The following is a 23803-nucleotide window of genomic DNA, read 5'->3' as shown; positions in this document are numbered from 1 at the left end:
AAATGAATGCCTGTGTTTTATTTATATATATATATATATATATATATATATATATATATATATATTATATATATATATATATATAATATATACACACACACACTTTAAGAGTCAAATCCAAACAGTGAAAGCTTGTCCAGAAAGATCATGATTAACTAATGCTAATGTAATTTCAGTTAAACATCCAGTTTTTTTTTTAAAGATTAGTAGTAAGGTCAAGATTGATATTTTACAAATGATTTATCTATTTTAATCAATTTTACACATTAATATTAGAAATATCGGAGTTCATGTAATATTAATGGAAAATGGTCACATTCAGATTTGAAAATTTGAAATAATATTTAATATCTTAATAAAATAAATTTAGTCTTTCAGCAGTAGTTCAGCAAGAAACACAGACCAATTTTTCATCCATTGAACAACTTATTGTTGTGTCTCAAATACTTGCGTACTGTTCTAGACCATTTTTGAGTACTATACATAAACCTTTACTGGTTGCCTTCAGATCTAGCACAATGTCTGTTTTGCTTAGCAGCCTTATGGATTTTGTAGATTAGGAAATGTTTTTTAGTGTAAAGTCAGAGTTTTACTTTGGCAGTAGAAAGTCTGAAAGAGAGGCAGAGCTCCCCAGTGTCTTTAACGTCGCTGTACATGAAATGGCTAAACTCTTTAGGTTTCAGCTTGATAACACATGGACAGGGATGATTAGGCTCTGACATTCCTTCTGATGAATGTGAGCAATGCCGCTCTCTTTACTGCTTCTGTGCACACAAAAATCACACACCAATCACAATGAGGCTGAAATATATTATAACAATTCAACACTTCCCACTAGACTGGGAAATGCTGAGGTGTTACAGTAGACCTACAGTATATTACAAATCAGGGTCTGTATTCATGAAAGTTCTTTGTGTAAAGAGTTGGTCCTAGTGACGAAAATCGAAGAAAGTTCTTAGAAATGTGGATGTTTTCCCTTGAAATTAAAGAAAAGATCCTAGTACAGATAAAAGTTCTTCATAAAGGATCTTAACCTTTAAAGAGCTCATAAGGTCAAAAAGTATTAGGAGTAGTGAGGAGGACTTTCTTTAGCAGAGGAGAAAATGGCTGAAATGTGAAGAGAGAGAAGAAATGTATTGTATACAATAGTTAATAATGATAGTGAGTTTATAAGATGCTACAGATTAGAGTGTGTAGGGATTATTTTGGTTTATAAGTTTATAAGATGCTACAGTTTATAAGATGCTACAGATTAGAGTGTGTAGGGATTATTTTGGTGACCAATCATATTAGAGATAATATCATATATATTCTGCTGCTATGGCGTTTAGAGACATGCTAACATCTCCGAAACAGAGCCGAAATGCTATAGCGGCGCAAATATTTGAATATAATACAAATTCAAAATCCAATTATATTTGTCACATACATGAACATATACAGTGAAAAGAGAAGTTGCAATAAAAGGATAAATAAGGAAAGAGAAAATAAACAATAAACATAGATCTATGAATCTTAAAAAATGAGGATGAATGCAAAAAGATGTTAGATCATCTCTAATATGATCGGTTATGAACGTAATCCCTACACGATATAGTCCTAAATATCTTAATGTAGAGACAAAGTGAAGGCTTATAGTAGACCACATTTAAAAGCTTTTTTTTGGACAACCAATCACAATCTTCCAAAGAATGTGACATACCTAGTGACAGGGTTAAGCGCCGCCTCCTCTCTAAGATAAAAGTTGTTGTATTTCCCTGCAGAAAATGCCCTATTTTGGGTTATGTACCCCCCAAAATTGGGAAGCCCTGAAATAATGTAGCATTTGAATGTAAAACTAAAAAGTTTGCGAAAACCTTGTGAGCCATTCTGAAAAATCCAGGTTATAATATAGAAAATATCTAAATACAAAATGTCAAATGAAGCTTGATTGATGTGCAACAGAACCTGATTAATATGGAGGACATGTGATCATTCTGTCACCTCTTAGCAGAAGTAGACATGTGCTACAGTACTTTTAGACCATCTAATATATTACTGTGCCCACAGTGTGCAAAGCTGGTTCAAATGCCAGTGTGTTGATCTACTGCCACTGAAATGTGGAAATTATACTGCACATCATTCTCACTGAAGCCACACCACAGCGTGTTCTATAGGCTTCATGCAATGCAGGTTTATTGTTGTTCTTCACCCGAAAGAGGAGGCTCGCAAAAAACCCGGAGCTTCATGTTCCATATGATAAATGAAAAGATTTGTGCAGGAAGTGTGGAATTGACTGCAATGATATGCAATTACACAAAACCATTACAAGTATTATTTTTTCTATGTTCCTGATGGGCATGGCTGTGTCTCAGGAGCTATGCATAAAACACTGGCTCATTTTCAACTAATTAAAGTTTCCCTAGTGTTGGCTGATTGTGCTCCATCACTGACTGTTGTTGGATAGGGATTCATTTCTACGTGGGACATTCTTTTTATAATGAGTACTAAGTTGTCTACTCTGTATTTGCATTAAGAGAATGCATGCAGAAGAGTACATTTGCAGGATAAATAAATAAATAAAAACTGCTTGCATAATTTATCACTGAATGATTTTGTTTATAGTTGAATCAGATCATCAGCTACTATTAAATCTTGCAACCGAAACCGTCAATAATTTTGGCACACGTATTTATGGTACCTAAAGGTATTTGTCATAGTAATGGTTCCCTTTCAAAGCATCCATGGTGGCATCATTTAATATATTTTTTGTCTCTATCACTCAGGGTTTGGAAAATGATTTGCATCAGTAATATAGTTGTTTGGTGCCACTGTTAGTGTGACGAATGTCTTGCAATTATTAGCCTTGTGTTTGAAATACGGTCATACATGCTGAGTGATGACTATGTGTAATTGAGTCTGCTGACAAAAAAATACCTTTCAACAGACAGCAGAAGATTTACAGGCATTGTTGTGGTCTTTAGCAATGCAGTTATAGCTTTATATTGTGAACAGTCGAGTATATACACAGCATGCAGAAAACTGTGCTTCGTGTCTTCTTCCCATTGTCGTCTCTGCTGCCGTTCAGCTGGGGTCATGTGAGGTCGTGATAATTAACAACTAAATTACAACGACGGTGAGTGGAAGAGGTTTGTAACTTCCTCTTGTTGTCTATAGTTTTTCCTGGGATCACGGGAGGATGCATGTGTTAAACAGTTGCACTAGCATCGACATGACATTGTTCACGAACTGGAACAAACAAGAAAAGACAGGGAAAATAATCAACAAAAAATACAACAAGACAAACAAGAAAAAGACCCAGTGGCCTTGAGATGTGTGTACCAAGTGATGTTTAGAGACACAGTGCATTCAGCAGTCATTGTACTGAGCAGGAAGTCGCCTTTTTAATGGCTGTCTGTCTCTCAGTCGCAAATTCCTCCCAGTGCACTGGAACGTTCGCTCCCCAAAAAGTCCCACAATGCACCGCAATAACCAGAGAACATCTCACTGGAAGTGACGTAATACTACAGTGACATGACTTCATCTACAAATACTGTATACGGTTTGTTTGAGTCGAACGACTTTTATGTGTTTAATCAACGAACCAAGAATCTACCAGTGAGCCTACACTCCAGCTAGAAGAATCAGGACTGAAATGCGTACGATTAAGCGAACACATTTTTTATGGCTTTCTAACTTAAATATTTTATGTGTTTGGGTTTCTGCAGTGACTAATGAGGAAATTAGAAGAGTTTTTAGTGTCCCAACTCATTTACACCATGTACTGAGTCACGAGCTAGGGACGTGATTGAGACACAGGCATGGAGAGCTTGGAAAACCGTAAAAGGCTCAGACCATGAATATAAACAGGAAGTGTATATGCAGACACACTACACTTCCTTCCAGGCTACCATCTAATATCAAATATCATTTTTAGAGTCAAAGTTTTTGTATTTGTAGGCTGTACAGGAAGCTGCTGTGTTTAGCTTTGTTTTGGATTTATTTCCTGCTATAAAAGGTATGTCAGGAAGAAGGCCACAGGAGTAATGTCATTTCGTACAGAGAGCTCTCATATGCCGTGAGTTATCGAACTTGAGCGGAAGTCGTGCAGGGTAACAAGACTTGCAGTCCTTTCTAAGCGCTCATGCTGTGTTAAGCTCGGTTGCTTTCGATTGATTCTCAGTCCCCAAATGCTGCATTGATTTAAGGAAACTTGTTCCTTTTTTTTTTTTTTTTTTTTGTCTTTCTTTTTTTTGAAGTGATTAGGCCATGGCGAAAAAAGTGAATGCTATTTATTTCCGCCTGAGTCACTCTGATGTCAGCTTTTCTCATCACTGGCTGGATGACAGGTAGCCACCGTGAGCCTACATTTTTTTCTTCTGCTTGAGCAATTTTAGAAGATTACCTTCAATTTTCTTCTTAAGCTATGATTGTCTTAAAATGGGATAGCATGGGGGTGTTCTTGCTCGGTGAAGTTTTTCATTTTGAAGGATCGTTGCTTATGCGGCTATTCCAGGAACTGGTTGCAATAGCTCTCCTGCTGAAGATAAAGAGCCGGTCCTGTAGTCGCGATTGCTTTAGGGGGATTCTATGCAATAATCATAACGCTTATTCACCACTGTTTATAGAAAGTAATCATAATGTGGTACGTTAGTCATAGAGAACATCTCACCATGCCTCTGTTTCAAAATTCCACTCCCTCCGGCAGCTGTATCGACAGCAAACAATGCGACTGTGCCCTGCTTATTTTCAACTACATAAATCCTCCCAAAAGAACCGTTCCCACCTGCACCAAATTACTGTTTCTCCACTCTTTCAGCCAAATTGTATGAGCAGTCAATAACTATGATCTGTGTGCTGAAGCAACATGGTGCAGCAGAAAAAAACCAGGATATTCTGTTGTTTTTTTACTGGCTGTGGTTAGAAAGCAAATCTCCTGAGGTCACCGTTTCACTACATCACCCTCTTCCAACTTGATCCCAGCTTATTAGAGTCCTCGACGGTTCTGGTTCAAAAAAGACAAACAAGCTTTTACTGTACCATCTGTTCTACACCACTGCTGAGCAATGGCAATGCAGAAAAACAAGAAAAGCGTGCTTTAATTACATCCCCCAGCACTTATTTATTTTATTTCTCCAAACTTTACAGTATAATCAGCATCAAAACACATTTATTACAACATGACGTGACGTTTCTTTGTTGCACATTTACTGCTCGGGAATTAAAACTCCTTCAGCGCTAATTTCCTTAAATCACAGTTTATCTTGGCTAGCAGACCTGCCAGCCTTTACACAGGTTGTGCTGGAGTATGATGATGGTTCATTCAAACTTACTCTAAAAGTTTTTTTTTTCCTCTAATAAAGTGGCAGATAAGCCAGTCGAGACGTGAATCCGGTATGATTGACACTTGCATTGTATTTTTAAACTCCATTGTGATCTGAGCCTCACTGAACGCCCTTGGATCAGTTTATATTAATTCTCTCATTCTACCATGTTACCGTTTCTACAGTAACAGCTTGTACACATAATCTAAGCCTATTTTTGTACAACAGAATAAGTAAAACTTACAATGATTTTTTTTTGTGACTTTCTGTTAATAACTATGTGTGAGCGAGTATCAGTTGAAAGCGCAGTGCTTTAGAATATTCAGGACAGATGAGTTTACTACTATACTAAAGGCTATTAAATCTTGATTCCTAACGCAAGCTCTGGTCCATTTTCACTTTCACAGAACCGATTTTAACTAGTGGTGAAACGCACAGTAATGGAATGAGATGTATCCCATCTGCCTGTGTTTAATTTAATTGAATTAAATTTTTTTGGAAATGGAAACCACGTAGAATTCTCACAGTCCACATGAGATCTGTTCTTCTCCTGTGAGATCCACTGCTTGCATGATCTTCCTTTGATGCCTTAACATATTTTTAGCACACGAAAATGTGAACTATCGCTCACAAAGCCGGAAGCAAAGCAGATCAAAGGCTTTAATTTGGTGAGGGTGTATAGTGTTGTGGTTAAGAACAGACATAGGTGATTTTTTTTTTTTTTTCATTTTTCAGAGAAAGCTATATTTCAGCCTTTTCTTTATTTAACCGTATAGATTTTTTTTTTAAATGTAATCCGAACCTGTACAGTATATGTGAGATACTGTATAACATAAAAGATGTTCAATATCAGAAAACATGAAAGAAGGAAATTTGCTAGAATTTATCCAGCCGGTTATTTCTAACGCTAAACGTCGATACGTCAGATCTATAAGTGAAATGGAATCGTGCGTGATTACGAGAATGGTATTGTGCATACTCATTGTTTAAAGGAAATGATTCAGTGTAGCCCAACCTCTTATTACTATCTGCACTGATCATCACAAATATACCCAAAATATTCAACTCTGTAATCTTATATCTTTTTTTTTTTTTTTTTGCAATTCAATGGAGTTCCAAAAGGCTAAGTCCTTATGAGCTTTTTGGGAACCTGCACTGTTAATACTGTTTAATAACAGAACTGCAACAGTCTAGGCTTTTCCAGCACTGCTAAACACCTACAGGCTGTTTATAAAGGCTAAATGTATACCATGTTTTTTCTGTTGAAGGTCAGAGACTGTCAAGAAGAAGAAGACATCAGACAATTTTGCCTTTGCTAAGCAATTTGATTAACTGCTATAAAAAGCACCGTTATTATGGCAGTTTAAATTAAAGAAAAGTTGTCTGCTGCCTCCACAAAGCAGCTCTGAAAAGCCTCGTTACAGCTTTGTCAATGGATGGCCTGCTTTCATCCACTTGCTGTGTTTGCCTCCTACTGGTACGAGCGAGCCACTGACACGCTCGCCTTGCTGTAGCTGTAATGTCTAAAACATTAAAGAATTACTATCGCTCTTCTACAGCTTTCAGAATCATCCTGAAAAAACACAAACAAACCCAGCTTCGCCACAGCTTTGAGTCTGTACTTCTGCGTCTGAGACTCTGCATTTCAACTCATGATGTACAGCTATCACACCAGCTCCCTAAGGATTGTGTACTTGTAGAATATGCAGATACTTTTGACTGAGATTTGGTTCTTCTCATGCACCTGTAGTTGTGTAGTGACGTACAGCCTAAAGAACAGCACTGTAGTAGATGTCAGAAAGATCACACTGTCTTTTTATGTACACTGCTTAGTATGCGCTGTAGGCTACATTCAGACCCCAAGAGCTTATTTCATACAAAGAACTCATTTCTGTGTGGATTGTGTGTGCAGTCAGTGGGCGTGCTGTGGGTGATTTCCAAAGAATAAATGTGCGATAATTGTGCAAACTGTTTAAAGTGTAATACAAACGGTATTTGTGAACAAAAAACTTTTCGATTGTTGTGGATGGAGCTGCCTGGAGACTGTCATGCCTTCTTTGAACCAATGTTGCGTCAGTCAGCTGTTTGGTCTGGTCTTTATCAACAATCATCAAGACTTTGACAGGAAGGAATTAGTGTTGGGTCTGTGTCTCGGTTGCACTATTATAAAATGGTGTAGAAATTACATTATTTACATTTACAGTATTTACTGTCCAGTGTCACCCAAGTGAGGATGAGGTTCCCTTCTGTGTCTGGTTCCTCTCAAGGTTTCTTCATGTTGTCTCCTTGCCAAGTCACCTCTGGCTTGATCATTAGGGACAGGAATAGATATATAGTATTTTATAATAATTTTTAAATTTTAAATTCATATTTTTAAATTCAGCTTAAAATTTAAATGTATGTTTATATTTATTTATTTTTATTCTTATTTTTATTCTTCTTATTATTATATTTATTTATTTTTTCTCTTTTGTTTCTATATGTCTGTAGAGCTGAATTGAATTGAATTAAATATAAGATAATTGTTGAATAGGCTGCATTTCTGCTGTCTTAGTGGTATTTTTCCAGTTGTAATAATTTTATTTGCCACCTTGGGATATTCGGCATGATGCTTGGACTCCCTCATGATAGTGTGTCTTTAGTTTGCTCATTCAAAGCATGTAAAACTCATAAAAACTCTCACTGGTACAGTTCCGGTTCTGACAGGCTACTGGTTCTGTTCCACTATAGAGTCCTCCAAACATTCATGCAACATGTTGGACTGAAATCGCAGTAACAACAGACAAGTAGGTTAGCAAAAACTAGCACACTAACATTTCTGATAACTCTACAACATGTTGATTACCTTCTTAAAGCAGCGATTAGCATGGTCAGTGCTATAGATTGGCACGAACACGCTGATTTGACATCAGTCCATTAAAAGGAAGAAACTGTTAGTCAAAAGGCTCATCTTTACAGCTGTAATTTCAAATGGAGAGATGGCTAAAGTGAAGGACAATATGGTAACCTTGATGCTATAGCTGTTTTTTTTTTCAGCTCTTTTGTATCACACAGAACTGAAAAGATGCTTATGTGACTATGTGTCCTCCGAGGCTACTGCAGTGCTCTAATTAGCATCTTAATATTTACATTTCTTGATGTATATGTGCATTACTCTAAAGCAAATGTGCTCACGAATTAATGTCAAACTGATCAAGGTCTCCTCTGCTGCTGTTATGGCTCACTTAGTGCTAGAAGAGCTTTTCACTTGAAACATTTTTCACCATTCATCATCGGAAACAACATGCAGTATGATGTCTGGTATATAATATTGTTTCTGATTGACACCCTTTCCTCTTTCCTACAGCACTTTCAAATGCATTGAACAAGTCGCCTCCAGAGAGGAATGTGGATGATTTATACAATTAATTATTTCAGAATCCAATATTGCCGGAAAATAACATTCCACATCTTGTGTATGTTGACAGTGTTTACTTTACTATCAGAAACGTCAGAATGAAAAATTGTTTTTGCAAGAAAATGTTCAGACATCGGACTTCTCGGCTGGTCAGCACGGTAGATCACGTAGTGCACGAGGGACTCAGATGTACAGTAAAGCCACAATTGTGGAAAAACTGAGAGACGTGGACTTACTTTACCTCCCTGCATGACTCCTAGATTTTCTAACTAAATCCTAATGCTAATATTATACTATAGCAGGCTGTCTAATGTAGTAGCTTAGTGGTTAAACCCTTCTGGATGAATTACTTTGGATAAAGCCATAAAATGCAAACTTTGTCACAGGTGTCAGACGTTTTCATTCCAAAATAAACCTCCTCAAATGCTAACTTTATCCATCTAGCATTTTTAGTATTCCACACTTCATTATTATTCACACATATTAACATTTTATGACAAAGCTAATTGTTTATTTTACACTTGATATTATTTTTGTTAGTGTTGGAGGATTTGCCTGCTGTAAAAAATACATAGAACTTAAAATGATTAGTGTGGAAGAAAAGAGTCTACATATATATTAGATTATATATATTATATATCATTATTTTTTTACAGTTGTGCCCAAAGCATGCCGCAATCAAACTAGATGAAAATGTATCCTGATTTTTATGCTGTAAGGGACGACATGAGCCTCACTGGTGCAAATTTATTCAGTAATTCAAAAAAATGTGATGGAATGTAAATGGTGGAAAGTCTCATTTTCAACTGGTCTCTGTACACAGCAGGTGTTAATTTAATGCTCATGAGATCTCTCTTGAACATTGTTGGCTGCCACATGATGATTGAAGGTGGACACTTCGTTCCAGACTCAGTGTCTCTCAGTAGATTCCTGACTAACTGTTACATCGCATAGTCAGACAGTGGACATGGATAATTAAACTGCTGAAATATTCTGATTAGACGTTCTGACCACATTACCACTGAAGCTGGTTCTTTCTCTACTGAACACTTTAGTAAATGAACATTCAAGCAATGAAATGAGCTCGGCAACGACCAGAACGCGCAGGTAAAACCAATAATGTTATCATGCGCCTCCATGTACACGTTGAATTGAGTAAAGCTCTCAGCATATGGTTCAGTACAGTATCAAGATCCTGAAGATCCTGCTGTCTTTATAGCACACTGGTAAAATGACGTGAAAAATTGGCGATTTATCTGTTGACCTTCCAGACGATGTATTTTGCATGAACTCCGGGAACGGACAGGTGATCACAGGACCATGAACTCCCACTTTCATCATCTTCCTCGGAGCTAATCATCCAACATGCAATATTAAACACAGCACGAAAACCTTAACAAATTACCATTTGCTAGCAATTGCATTTAATGCTCCTGGTGTTGGATGGCATGGTAAAGCAGGTCTGACTTTGACTGATTGCTCGCTTGTGCACTGTTATTCAGGGGGAAAATTGGCACCATCGGTGAAATATACCTTGAAACAAGCCAGAGAAAAATAAAATTTGATCTTCAGGGGACGTGAGTTACTGCAGTCCTGAGATAACTGAAAGTTTAATAGTTGCCAAATCATGTTAAAACTAGATAAACTGATCAAATTTTAATACTTTGCAGAATCGTTTGCAGTGTGTGTCACCAGATTTCTTTAAACATTGCTCTTCATTATTATGTCCCAAAAGCCTCCTATATTTTTTTATTTTTAAATTTTTTATCAAAATGCAATTTTTTTACAATATATTCTAATTTTCCCCAGTGTATAGAGCCATTTGGAAATGTTTTTTAGTACTTCCAATGCATATACCCACTTCAGATTTACACACATGAGGTCAATTTATGCGTGTCATAATTTGATTTGAGATATGTTTAAAACTGAAAATAATAGTGATGTTATGTTACAGTACTGCTATAGTTTGACTGTATGTTTGGGGTTGTTGTCAAGTTATTGATTCATGTCTAGACTCACCTGTCCCTAATTGCCTGTTAATTATCATGTCTATATATCTGCATTGCATCTAGCTTCACGAAGTCCTTGTCTTTTCTTTGTCTGTGTTTTATGTGTCCTGTCTCTTATTTGGTGTTTTCAGTGCATTCCTTTTGCTGTGTCATGTTTCCAGTTCCCGTGATTTTCCCCTGCTATGTTTTACGTTTTTTGTTATTAAATCATAACCTTCTACCAAGTCACTTTCATAACTACCAAGTCGCCTTACCATGTCCCCTTCATAACTACCAAGTCACCTTACCAGCTACAATGTCACCATCATAACTTCCAAGTAATCTTCATAACTACAATGTCACCTTCATATCTACAATGTCACCTTCATAACTACCAAGTCACCTTCATAACTACAAAGTCACCTTCATTACTACCAAGTCACCTTACTAACTACAATGTCACCTTCATAACTAGCAAATCATCTTACTAATTACCAAGTCACCATAATAACTTCCATCCCACCTTCATAACTACCATATAATCTTAATAACTACCATCACACCTTAATAACTACCATCACACATTCATAACTACCATCACACCTTCATAACTACCATCACACCTTCATAACTACCATGTCACCTTCATAACTACCAAGTCACCTTCATTACTACCAAATCATGTTACTAATTACCAAGTCACCATAATAACTTCCATCCCACCTTCATAACTACCATGTAATCTTAATAACTACCATCACACCTTCATAACTACCATCACACCTTCATAACTACCATGTCACCTTCATAACTACCAAGTCACCTTAATAACTACCAAGTCACCTTCATAACTACCAAGTCACCTTCATATCTACCAAATCATCTAACTAATTACCAAGTCACCATAATAACTACCATCACACCTTCATAACTACCATCACACCTTCGTAACTACTATCCCATCTTTATAACTACAATGTCACCTATATAACATGCTGTTTGGAAGCGTTTCAAGAAATAAGTGCTTCTGTTTATGAGCGCATTTGATAAAATGCAGCTACTGAGCTACAATTAAAATCTGTCTTGTAGTTATATGATGATAGAATACATCAAACTATAAAACAGCCTGATGGCATCATTAATTTACCAGGATGATTTGGCCCAAACCAGTTCAAACCAGTTCCCCATCTCAGTTTCAGAGCATTTGGACTGTACACTATTTCCAATTGAAGGTGCCAGTTATGAAGTTAGGTTTATGTAGTAGTAACTCTCAGTGGTCTCATTATCGAGTACTTCTGCTATATAGTTGCACTGCATCAGATGCAGCAATGTGGCTGCAATTTTTAAACACCTCCATGTCACTGCTAATCTGGGAATTGCCTTCTATCAGGTTTTAGCCAACAGTCTGCATTAACCATTAATGAGGCACAAGGTCAAGCATCTCTGTCATGACTAGCTCTACTGAGAGCAACTGCAAAGCCGAGTTATTTTCCTTGAGTTACTGGAGTTTTGGCAGCCCCAAAAAAGCAAAAAAAAATAAGTTTGTATACTGATTGGTTATGTGAATAGTGTTCAACTCATTTACCCAACACAACCCTACTCCAACTAACACGGTACACATCACTTCCAACCACATGGATGGCATCACTTTAGTCTTGTTGCTACCTTTCTAAAAAATGGAAAGCATCTGCTGACCTCATTAATGGCCTCCTTTATGAGCCTTTACAGGTTGCCTTGGAAAATAGCCTTTTGCAAGCCAACACATTGGCTAAAAGAGTTCTGGCAACAGTTTTGTCACAACTATCCAGGGTGGGTTCACCTTATGGTTGAATTTCGGGTTTCTGCCCAAGGTTGTATCATCCAACTTTGAGAATCATTGTCAGTTGACCTGAATAAAGGTGAACCTGATGAAACATTCCATACTGTGAGTGGTATCTTCACTGTAGAATTATTTACACTGGATGGCAGACACCCAATCTTCAGACCATTACTAGTGCTGCAATGGAGGAAAAACACATTGGGTTCACTGACCCGCCGAGTCCTGTACAAAATCATCTCGGACTGGATGGGATGGAGCACCAGCCCTGACTGTGACATGCCATTTTACGTTGTCACAGCGGTCAGTATGAAATGCTTCTACTGTTTGCTCAGACGTTGTACAGCTAGTGAACAGTTAATTAGGCTTAATTAGGCAGAATATGGGCAGATGTAGTTCAGTGGTTAAGTCATTGAACTGCTGATAGAAAGGTTGTGTGTTTAAACCCCAGCACGGTCAAGCTGCCACTGCTGGGTCCTGGAGCAAGGCCCTTAAACCTCAACTGCTCACATGTGTAAGTGTATGTCTCTTGTGAGATATGTTTGTTCTTGGGAATACATTTTTGTTATATTGTTTTTTTTTTTTTTATTAAATGAATGCAACCAGAGACATTGAAATAAATAAGCTGCATAAAAAATATCCATAAATTACTCTGATATCTGGCCACATCTTCAGTTTCTTCCTGAATGTCCGCCTTCTAAATTGTTTTGCCGTATTATATTGACATTTAGAACAAGACACAACAAGAGGTCAAGTCTTTTTCCCAGTAGTAATTAAACTATTGGATATGGATTTTTTTTTAAATCTGAATTAATTAATTCACAAGTCCTTTTGAAATAATTGTTAATCAACAAAATAATAAAATCCAAATGGCATCTGACTAATTTGGAAATTTTCGAAAAATGCACGAAGGAAGTGTGTTTAGGCAAGGGCCAAATAGAGGAACAGCATTAATTATTTGCATCAGTAATTATTTGGGTTTGTTAGAACATTTTTCCCATATGTTCCATCATTAATAATAGTGTCACAGCAAAACAGGCATGTGGGAGTATGAGGAGGGGAAGTGCGAGCACACAAGTGTCGTCATTTGCGTTGGTTGAGCAAGCTCTAGAGGCATTTTGAATAGATTAACTTAACAAGGTGTTTTTCCAAACCCAAACAGAGGTGTTAAAGTATCGAACAAAAAACAGAGTGTTAGAGAGATTTCTTAATTTCATGAATCACATAATATTTAAGAATAGTAGTTATTCTGATTCTTTTAATATTAGTTATTATGTCAGGTTAACACAATACATGAATAAATATGCAAACAAAAAAAAAATGACACCAGTAACGTCACTATATCTAAATTTTGTCACTGCACTAATCACTGCGTTCATAAATGTGTCTCACACCTCACGCTTCATAGCCTCTCTAGCACGTGTTATTTCTGGCAATGTCGAAATGCTTTTAAAGACCATTGCACTGTTCACAGCTCCAGTTTTGTGTTTAAAGTTTTGAAATGCCTTTCTAACAAGACACTGCTGACTGCAGACCCCACTTATACATGGAAAACTATTGTCTTGTGACTCCTAATGCTTTTTAATTATATGTCTGTACCTTTTCCATGTAATACTTTTTCACCCCCTCTTCTGTCAAACCAAACAGCACTCAGCAGTCTCACCCACGTTTTAAAGTGCTTTGGAGGTTCCAAATGCCTTCCGTTGTAGAAATCTTGCACTCTGCTGAATTTTTACATCCCATCATTCTACCTGGCTATGAAAATAATACTAGAAAAAAGAAACGAAACATGGTATAGAGCTTAGGTCCAAGTATAAGAGACATAACAGGTTTTGAAGTCTAGATGGCTTTGTTACATTTATACTTGATTGAGATTGACAATACAGTTGTAAGAACAAGCCTATTTATGCATTTTTTTGCAATTTTTTACTCCCTACCAGCTTCTTTAGAATAGATTTAAAACTTCTTTTGATTATTTATGGTGTACTAAATGGTTAGTAATCTCTAAACTATCTGTAATCTGTATTTTTTTATTTTCTTTAACATTATCTCTAGCTACACTTGCCCTTTGATTTTAAATGGCCATTTTGCCCCAGAATTAATAAAGGCAATCTATCTACTATGCTTAAATGATTACTAAGACAGGCAGCATGTTTGTGTTTTTGCAGAGATTTCAGGGAGCTCAGAGGACATAGCTTTGGTGCGCTGGAGGCAGCAATGGCTGGAGAACGGGACTCTGCTTTTCCACATCCACCATCAGGATGGCAATCAGAATGCTGCAGGCGTGGACACCACCGCAGACCCAGCTAGTGACACGGCAGCAGAGGAGGAGCTGCGCATTTTGCACATCTCTGTGATGGTAGGCCCTGAGAAGAGAGACAAATACACGCTAGACAAGAAAAAATTGCCATTATGCTTCAGATAATATGATTAATCTCTGCTTTCTGATGTTTGCCCTATCAGAGACATCTGTTTTAATGATCCTAATAATCCACAATAACACTAACATTCAGGCAGCATGGTGGCATCACAGGTAGCACTTCTATCTCAAATCCCCACGGTTCCCAGTTCCATCCTGAGCTTTGGTTACTGTTTTGATTTTCTGTCCATGCACTAACTGTGTCTGCGTGGGTTTCCTTCCAAAACATGCTGGCAGGTAATTTGGCAGCTCTAAATTTGCCTCATGAATGATTGATGAATAATGAACAACTACAAACAATGGCAAGGAGTGAGGCAGGGTTAGTGCAAATAGACCTCGGTGTAACAGAAAAGTACACAGAGAATACACAGCAGCTTGCAACACACAAGCAGCTGGAATAATATGGCTGCATTTTTAGCAAAGATGAAATTCTCACTATACTTTGTTAGTAATAAACAGCAATGTGCTGCTCTCACTCACCTACTCATTTGCTACCACTTATCCGAACTACCTCGGGTCACGGGGAGCCTGTGCCTATCTCAGGCGTCATCGGGCATCAAGGCAGGATACACCCTGGAGGGAGTGCCAACCCATCGCAGGGCACACACACTCTCATTCACTCATGCAATCACACACTAGGTACAATTTTCCAGAGATGCCAATCAACCTACCATGCATGTCTTTGGACCGGGGAGGAAACCAGAGTACCCAGAGGAAACCCCCGAGGCACGGGGAGAACATGCAAACTCCACACACAAGGCAGAGGCGGGAATCGAGCCACCAACCCTGGAGGTGTGAGGCAAACATGCTAACCACTAAGCCACCATTCCCCCTGCAATGTGCTGCTTAATTTGTTTAAAATGATGAAATAGTGAGTGAAGGTAGCTGGTTATTATAATGGATGAATCCTAATGTAAATGCTTTAGTTTCAGGAAGTCGTTATTACGCAAAAAAAAGACTAATTTATACTTATTTATACCATTTTTCACATCCTACAAATCATTCTCTACATTTGCCTCCTATACTGTAGGTCATGTTCTTTTAGCTTACAAACAGGAAGAGAAAAAACAAGAACTCTTATGTATTACATTTTTGCCCACCACTCATATAACTTCACTCTCAGAAACAGTTTTAGTAAAACCTAACTTCTCATTTTACACTCTCCTTCTCTCCGCTCAGCAAGAGCTGCAGTTTTCCCACTGAGTGCAAGTGTGTGTTATTGTGAGTTGGTAGATAGAAAGATTAGCGACAGGGTGAACAGATGGCTGACTGCATCTTGTGTCTCGGTCGGTGGGCCGCTTGCTAAGTTATGCCCCTTCCAAAAATGGTGTACTTTTGTAGAGCATCTCTTGCTGTCACCAGTTAAAAGCACCAATCATGACATGGACAACACCTGAACTCAGTCTGTGGCTGTTGTTGGACCTAACATGAGAGCAGTGGGATTGATAGCAGTTGTCATGGATAAACATGCATGCATAACAAACGCACCTTTAATGTAGGTGGGGTTTTTTTGGTGGGGAAAAACTTCAACTTGAGGTCTAGACCACAGTTCGCACCTGATATCACAATTACAAAAGAAGGTTTAGGTCATACATAACGAATACATATCCGTTGGGATTGACTGATGCTCGTACAAATACCGAAATAAGTAATTTAATTAGTAATAATCAGGTGTGTCATGGAGAATTTTATTTATCTCTGTTTTTTATTGACTGCCACCATGTTGGTGCTCTGGATGAGCTTGATATGCTGAGTTTTATGTTCAAGAGGTTATGCTGTTTAAACAGTGTGGGTAATAGATAGGGTGAGCTCTGTTGACTTGAGAGTGCAGAGCAATGTGGTCATTAAAAAGTGTGAGGTGCCACATCATTTGTGTGCAGAATGTTACCCTGGTAAGCGAGGAAGAGGAAGTGCCCCTGTCTCAGCGCTCAATGCTCACGGAACTGTAATAACCACACTCGCTAATACTGCTCTGCTATTAGTGCTCAAACAATATAAGCTGTTTTATCAAGTTACCTGATTGCGGCAATACTTGAATATTTGATATTTTCCCAGAACACAGTTTGCAGTCTGCTTTGATTGCTATCATTAATCATGGAATTCGTCCAGTGCTGTCTTTTAGTGCGGACCGTTTATTAGTCAACAAGATGCATAAGACTGATATCACATCATTATAAGAGTAAGAGAACAAATAAATGAACTCATAAGTCTGATACTGATGCTTTAAACCAGTAACAGTAAGCTTTAATCTCAGCCGTAGCTTTTCATACAGGTTTCATATTATATTCATACAGGTATTCATATTATACTGTATATATTTTTTGCTTATTCAGCTAACAAAGATCAATAAAAAGATTATTTTTTTGCGCCTCTTCCACCCGAGAGCCCTTGGTATCGAGGGTGAGGGGGGCAGAAATTATCAGTCCTTTTTATAAGCATACAAAGCCTACCATGCCTACAAAGCCTCCATTTGAATCTATTGGCTGAAACCTTTCTATAGGCACGTAGGCATCCAAATCCAAATCCAGCATCCAAATCGGCCAAGGTGATGTCGAGCAAACGGTGTTTGGAAAAAAAAAACAACGTTTAAATCCCATTTAAATGTCCCGGACCTTTAAATTCAATGACACAGTTATCTGCAGAATTGAATCGTGTTTTTGCTTTTTTAATATTGAGAACGGTTGGGAAAGGAATACACCGTGTACACGACACAGGAAGAGCTGGATTATCGTCATAAAAAACTTTGTGGTTAAATTTTTAAATTGACAGCTCATCCGAATAGCGGTCAGAAAGACCTTATATCAGCTGTAAGGTATTTGAACACACGTTTATTATGAATTAGGTATTTTTTTGGTCCAAAATTATCGCTGTGTTTATTCACGGAAGTGCTGTGTTGCTGTCGTAGCTCAGTTGCATTACTCACATTACTCTAACTACTGTATGTAGTGATGGGGGAATTCCTAAACAAACCCTAATTAGTTTTATTTGGATGGAATGAACACCTATAGTGACATATAAATCAGTTAAATTAAGTTTTATAGTTCGGTAGCTGATAAAACTTTCTGTTGTTTTTAGGCTTTCACTGCATGAATTCAAAGAGATATACTCTTTATAAAGTTCCATCTTCTCTTAGTCTGACCTGGTAATATATATATACTTATTTTAATACTTTTCTGCAGCAGTCCTACATGTGTTAACTTTATTTTGGTACCAGAATTCTTCAAATAAACCTTGTAGTTTTTGAGATTTAAAATGTTCTCATTTTAAATCGAGCATGTCGTTTTCAAGCAAGAGGCTCAAAAACAGGCCTAGGGTGGAAGAGAAATTCAAGACTTCAAGAAGAATGTTTTTTATCTCACCTACGGTGTTACTTTTTGCAGACTGTTATTTGTAATGCAAGTACATGTTAATGCTGGGTTATTTTATAACTCATGAATAATCTGGCACCGCAGAACTGGAAGTCGTCCACTTCAAATGAACGAATGACCTTAGCTTTCCGCTTGTTCACTTTTTCCAACCTTCAGAGCCCCTCTGGGCCTCCACAATCTTTAACAAGCTCTCACCTACCTTGGTTTGCACCCATTTCTGTACCAGTATTCTCCCAGCGGTGGCCATACTCTTCACGAGGAGGTGTCCCTCATGTACTTCTCCATGTTGAACGGGCATTTTGCAACCTGCAATTTGCTCTCCGCGGCAGGGTGTTACATTCACGCAGCGTTTCTGGAGCTCTCATTTTCTCGTTTGCTCGTTCCCTGGTGGTTTGTCTCTTGTCAAAGGGCTTGCTCAGCTTTTCAGTGCCCTTGCAGTGAATTGTGAATCCATGAGAAAGAAGGGTGGCCATTTGGAAAAATGTTCTCATTACTTTTCCTTACATTTGACATGTAGCCATACTGCATGAAGACACATGCACAGTAACAACGGCTGTTAAGATACCGCTTATGCTGAAGAAATACAGCGATTGTTTTCAATTAATTCATTCAGTGCAGTAGTAGTCATTCAGTGCATGTTGTGTCTTGAGAAAAAATATAAAAAAAAACAGTACATTAGTGTGACTCAGCATTAAGCCTCCTTGATTACAATCTGGTGTTTTTGACTGTGCAGGTGGTGAAATAAAAGTTTCACAGGTTTAGGGATACGAGGCACACATTCTCGGGAGGTGTAGTTATATACCTTAAATAGTGTACTACATACTGTATAATCAAATGAGCTTTCCCTTTAAAATAGCAGTGTGCACAAGTGCTGAGACATTTCTTATGTATATGTCTTTATGAGTCTAGTTATTTTTACTATTATTTATTTTGTTATATAAACCGATGCATATTCATTTTGAATTCAGTAGCACAACCAACCATGTGTAGTTTAAAAAAAATAAATATATTTAATATATATAAAGGGAATCCAAAAGAACTGCACAGCTTGTATGCAGGAAAACTAGGAACTAAATGAAATATTATCACTGAAACGTTAATACACTGTCACTTTATTTAACAAAGCATCAATCTTTTTAAAGTATCAAACACCTGCCACCTGGTCCTTGTACTGTATATTGCAGATGGCATCATTCAGTTAGTTGTATTTAGACTGTAGTATTTTGGTTAAGTAGACTAGACAAAAAGGGTTCATAAACAAAGCCTTCTTAATCTTGTGCATCAAGAAGTACACAGAGGATAATGATAATTGGGCCCCAGAGAAAACAACTGGGCCAAGTTTGAACATTAAGTTGGCTTGGACCCAAAAAAACTATACCAGTACATTCAGCCCACAACTTGATGCTTCCAGTTTGAATCCTGAGCTCAGGTTTCTGTGTGGAGATTCACAAGTTCTCCCCGTGTTCCTCTGAGATCTCTGGTCTTCACCCATTTTTCAAAAAGTGGGTTGTCATGTTTGATTGATGATCTTAAATTTTGTGTGAGTGTGTGTGTGTGGGTGTGGGTGTGCGTGGGTGCCTGGTGCATGTTGATGGACTGGTGTTTCAGACTAGGATCTAAGGTGCCACTAACCAGGATAATGTGGCTGTATAAGATAAACTTTACAATTTTTTACCTAATAAATCAAAATTAGAAAATAGTTTTAACCCAGGATATTTAAACATGCGATTACATACGAGGAACTCTCAAATATACAACAAAACAAAACGGTTGTATTATTATATTTTTGTGTTATGTGAAATAAAGTTCTTAAAATTTGGAATTTTACTATCAGGCAGATTTACAAAAATTGTAAAAAATTAAAACACTCCTTTGGCATTAAAGCTGAGTGATGAGATTTAATTAACAAGAATAAGTGGCTTTTAGCACCTATAAAAGCAATAGGCTTTTAGCACCTATAAAAGCAATAGTCCGTTTTGTTTGTGCCCTTTTATCCTCATTGCATATTCATTTATGTGAGATTTCCTCTTAGTGCACGAAGTACTGGCTGCTGATTACAGTAAAATACACCAATTCCAACTGGAGAATAATTGCTGACTTTGTCATGCCATTCAGTGCGTTTTTCCTCTGAACGTGAGGTACAGAAACATGACCGGTGAAACCATTTTTTTGCATATCACCTCCTAAGTCACCTCAATTTATTGGGGGACACGAAGGATTTTGTCCTGAACTAAACAGCCAGATAAGGCATGCTTTAACATGCATGTGTTCAGTAGATCACTTCTGTTCAGTTCTGTTTCTGTTTCAGCTGTGCTGTGTATTTTAACACACAGGACAAAGACTAACTTAATTATACAGTCAATTTAAAATAATATTTTAACTTCTTCTTTACTCTGGTTTGCTGTAAAGTGTACTTTACCTTTTATGTCCTCCTTATTTCTCTATACTGTATACGCCAGTAAAATGCCTCTAGCATAAATGTTTGCATCATGCCTTGTGTTTGCATTATTGATTAGACTTTACACTATAATTAAGTTTGATTCCATTTTTTCTGCTTTCCTCTACACTTCCACCTACAGAATGAGTTTGGGGAGTTGGTGTGTTGCTTGGAAACACTTCCCCCTTCTTCCCTAGCCACTTATTTATGATTTCTACCTCTTCTTGGAATTAGGGAGGATTGAGTGTCAGGGTGGCATTAAGGTATTTGATACAGCAAGCAGCCGAAGCAATAAAAAAAAAATCAATGCCTTCTTATTGGCCAAGAGCCAATATATAATATTCTGTTGGGTAAATATTCTAGACGTCCTCCATCTCCATCTTGATATGGATCTATATGACTATATGATATCTGATTGAAGATGCAACAAGGTTTGTTTAGTAGTTCTAGCATCTGCACATCTTTAGAAATCATTGACCTTTCTGAAGCAATTTCAAGTTTTTCGTGTCATCCTTTTTTGTTTTTTTTTTCATCTGATATTTTAACATGGGAGGCAACTGGGTGCATGATTTGGGCGCTAGATTGAGCGTTACATATTCAGTGAGCATTGATCTTCATAAAAACAGCATTTATAAAGCAGACATTGCACACTAAAGAGATGGATTTTAGCCCAGTCTTGTGAGGAAAAGTGATATATCTTTGGGTCTGTCTTTTTCCCTAGAGCACTAGAAAGCAAGATTGTGACCAATGTCTGCAAGTTGGAAATGAGGGCAAGCAATGTTAAAAGCAGGGAAAGATGAATTAGGTAGCTGTGAGGTTGACATCGTTAAAATTGTAGGCCTAACCTTCAAGCCTAGAGGTATCATGAATGAAAGGCAGGCGCTCTTAATGCTGTTTAAATGAATATTAAAACGCGATGTATTATGTAAGATATGCATAAATCCTGTGCTCTTAAAGCGAACACAGCTGCAACTCATTTTGCATAATGCACTGTGTATTTTCAGTGATGATAGAATTGCAAATTAAACATATACCTAATCTACACAAGCATAAACTGTCATATGCACTTAAAGCCTTAGACGGTTATCAAAACCTAGTGATGAGTTTTCTAAAATATGCACCATTTTACAAAACAGTTTTGCAAATTAAAGTCACTTTTTAAATACCTAAGAGCATTAAAAAAAAAAAAACATGGAGCAGCCTGGAGAAAGAGGGATGAGGCATAAACACAGGAGAAGGTAGAGTGGTTTAATCAGAAAGAGACCAGAGGAAAAGAGAGGATGCTTGGAAGAGGTAGAAAGAGGGTGAGAGAGAGTTGAAGGATGCTGGACAGACACAGTACTGTCTTGGGGCCTATTTCATTCTGCAAGGCCTCAATTTTTTTCTAAACACATGACATCCTCATTCCACCAGAACAAGGCCAGGAACAACTGGAATCGAGGCAGTTTGTGGTGTTTTGGGGGTAATTTCCTATCATTCAGCACTGCCGCATGAATGAATTGAAATCCATTCACGATTCTAATAGAGCTTCTTTCTCCAGCTCCATCTTTCTAAATCATGTTGAGGACATTGTATTTGAAGAAAGAAAAGAATAAAAAAAAACATATGACAATAACAGCTCTACAGAAAATGGAGGAAGTTAATGGTACTGTTTATGCAGGTACAGTTCTCGAGAAAACATATTGTGTGAATTCATTTGTCTGACCTCACAGATATGAACAGCTTATCTCATGTGAGTAAACTAAACAAACATCATATCCCTGGTTACAAACTCCTGTAATCCTCTTTGTCACTTTACACAAACAATTAAATTTCAGACGCTGTTTAAGGAAATGCAAAATATTGTTATGTGTAAAAATGCTATTTCTCTCACAATGTAGTTAAAAAAATGAATAAATCGAAAATAGAAAAGTAGTGCAAATAAGTTAGATAGATAGATAGATAGATAGATAGATAGATAGATAGATAGATAGATAGATAGATAGATGGATGGATGGGTGGATAGGTGGATAGGTAGCTAGATAGACAGACAGACAGACAGACAGACAGACAGACAGACAGATAGATAGATAGATAGATCGATAGATAGATAGATAGATAGATAGATAGATAGATAGATAGATAGATAGATAGATAGATAGATAGATAGATAGATAGATAGATGGGTGGATAGGTAGATAGACAGACAGACAGACAGATAGATAGATAGATAGATAGATAGATAGATAGATAGATAGATAGATAGATAGATAGATAGATAGATGGGTGGATAGGTAGATAGATAGACAGACAGACAGACAGATAGATAGATAGATAGATAGATAGATAGATAGATAGATAGATAGATAGATAGATAGATAGATAGATAGATGGGTGGATAGGTAGATAGATAGACAGACAGACAGACAGACAGACAGATAGATAGATAGATAGATAGATAGATAGATAGATAGATAGATAGATAGATAGATAGATAGATGGATGGATGGGCGGATAGATAGATAGATAGATAGATAGATAGATAGATAGATAGATAGATAGATAGATAGATAGATAGATAGATGGGTAGAAGATAGATAGATAGATAGATAGATAGATAGATAGATAGATAGATAGATAGATAGATAGACAGACAGACAGACAGACAGACAGACAGATAGATAGATAGATAGATAGATAGATAGATAGATAGATAGATAGATAGATAGATAGATAGATAGATAGATAGATGGGTGGATAGGTAGATAGATAGACAGACAGACAGACAGACAGACAGACAGATAGATAGATAGATAGATAGATAGATAGATAGATAGATAGATAGATAGATAGATAGATAGATGGATGGATGGGTGGATAGATAGATAGATAGATAGATAGATAGATAGATAGATAGATAGATAGATAGATAGATAGATAGATAGATAGATAGATAGATGGGTAGAAGATAGATAGATAGATAGATAGATAGATAGATAGATAGATAGATAGATAGATGGGTAGAAGATAGATAGATAGATAGATAGATAGATAGATAGATAGATAGACAGACAGACAGACAGACAGACAGACAGA

The 23803-nt window shown here is 37.2% G+C and overlaps 1 protein-coding gene across 3 annotated transcripts in view; it reads left to right on the top strand.

Annotated features, from left to right (window-relative positions):
* astn1 (astrotactin 1) overlaps positions 1-23803 on the top strand; it is a 244587-nt gene that overhangs the window by 31705 nt on the left and 189079 nt on the right. For all 3 annotated transcript variants that reach the window (XM_060873956.1, XM_060873957.1, XM_060873955.1), the window contains exon 2: positions 14673-14863. In XM_060873956.1, coding sequence (XP_060729939.1) covers positions 14673-14863 — 191 coding nt within the window. The remainder of the gene's footprint in view (positions 1-14672; positions 14864-23803) is intronic.

The sequence above is a fragment of the Tachysurus vachellii genome, chromosome 7, assembly GCF_030014155.1.
Source record: "Tachysurus vachellii isolate PV-2020 chromosome 7, HZAU_Pvac_v1, whole genome shotgun sequence".
Taxonomy (NCBI): Eukaryota; Metazoa; Chordata; class Actinopteri; order Siluriformes; family Bagridae; genus Tachysurus; species Tachysurus vachellii.
The sequence above is the reverse complement of the archived record's forward strand: the minus strand, read 5'-3'. Positions and strand labels throughout refer to the sequence as shown.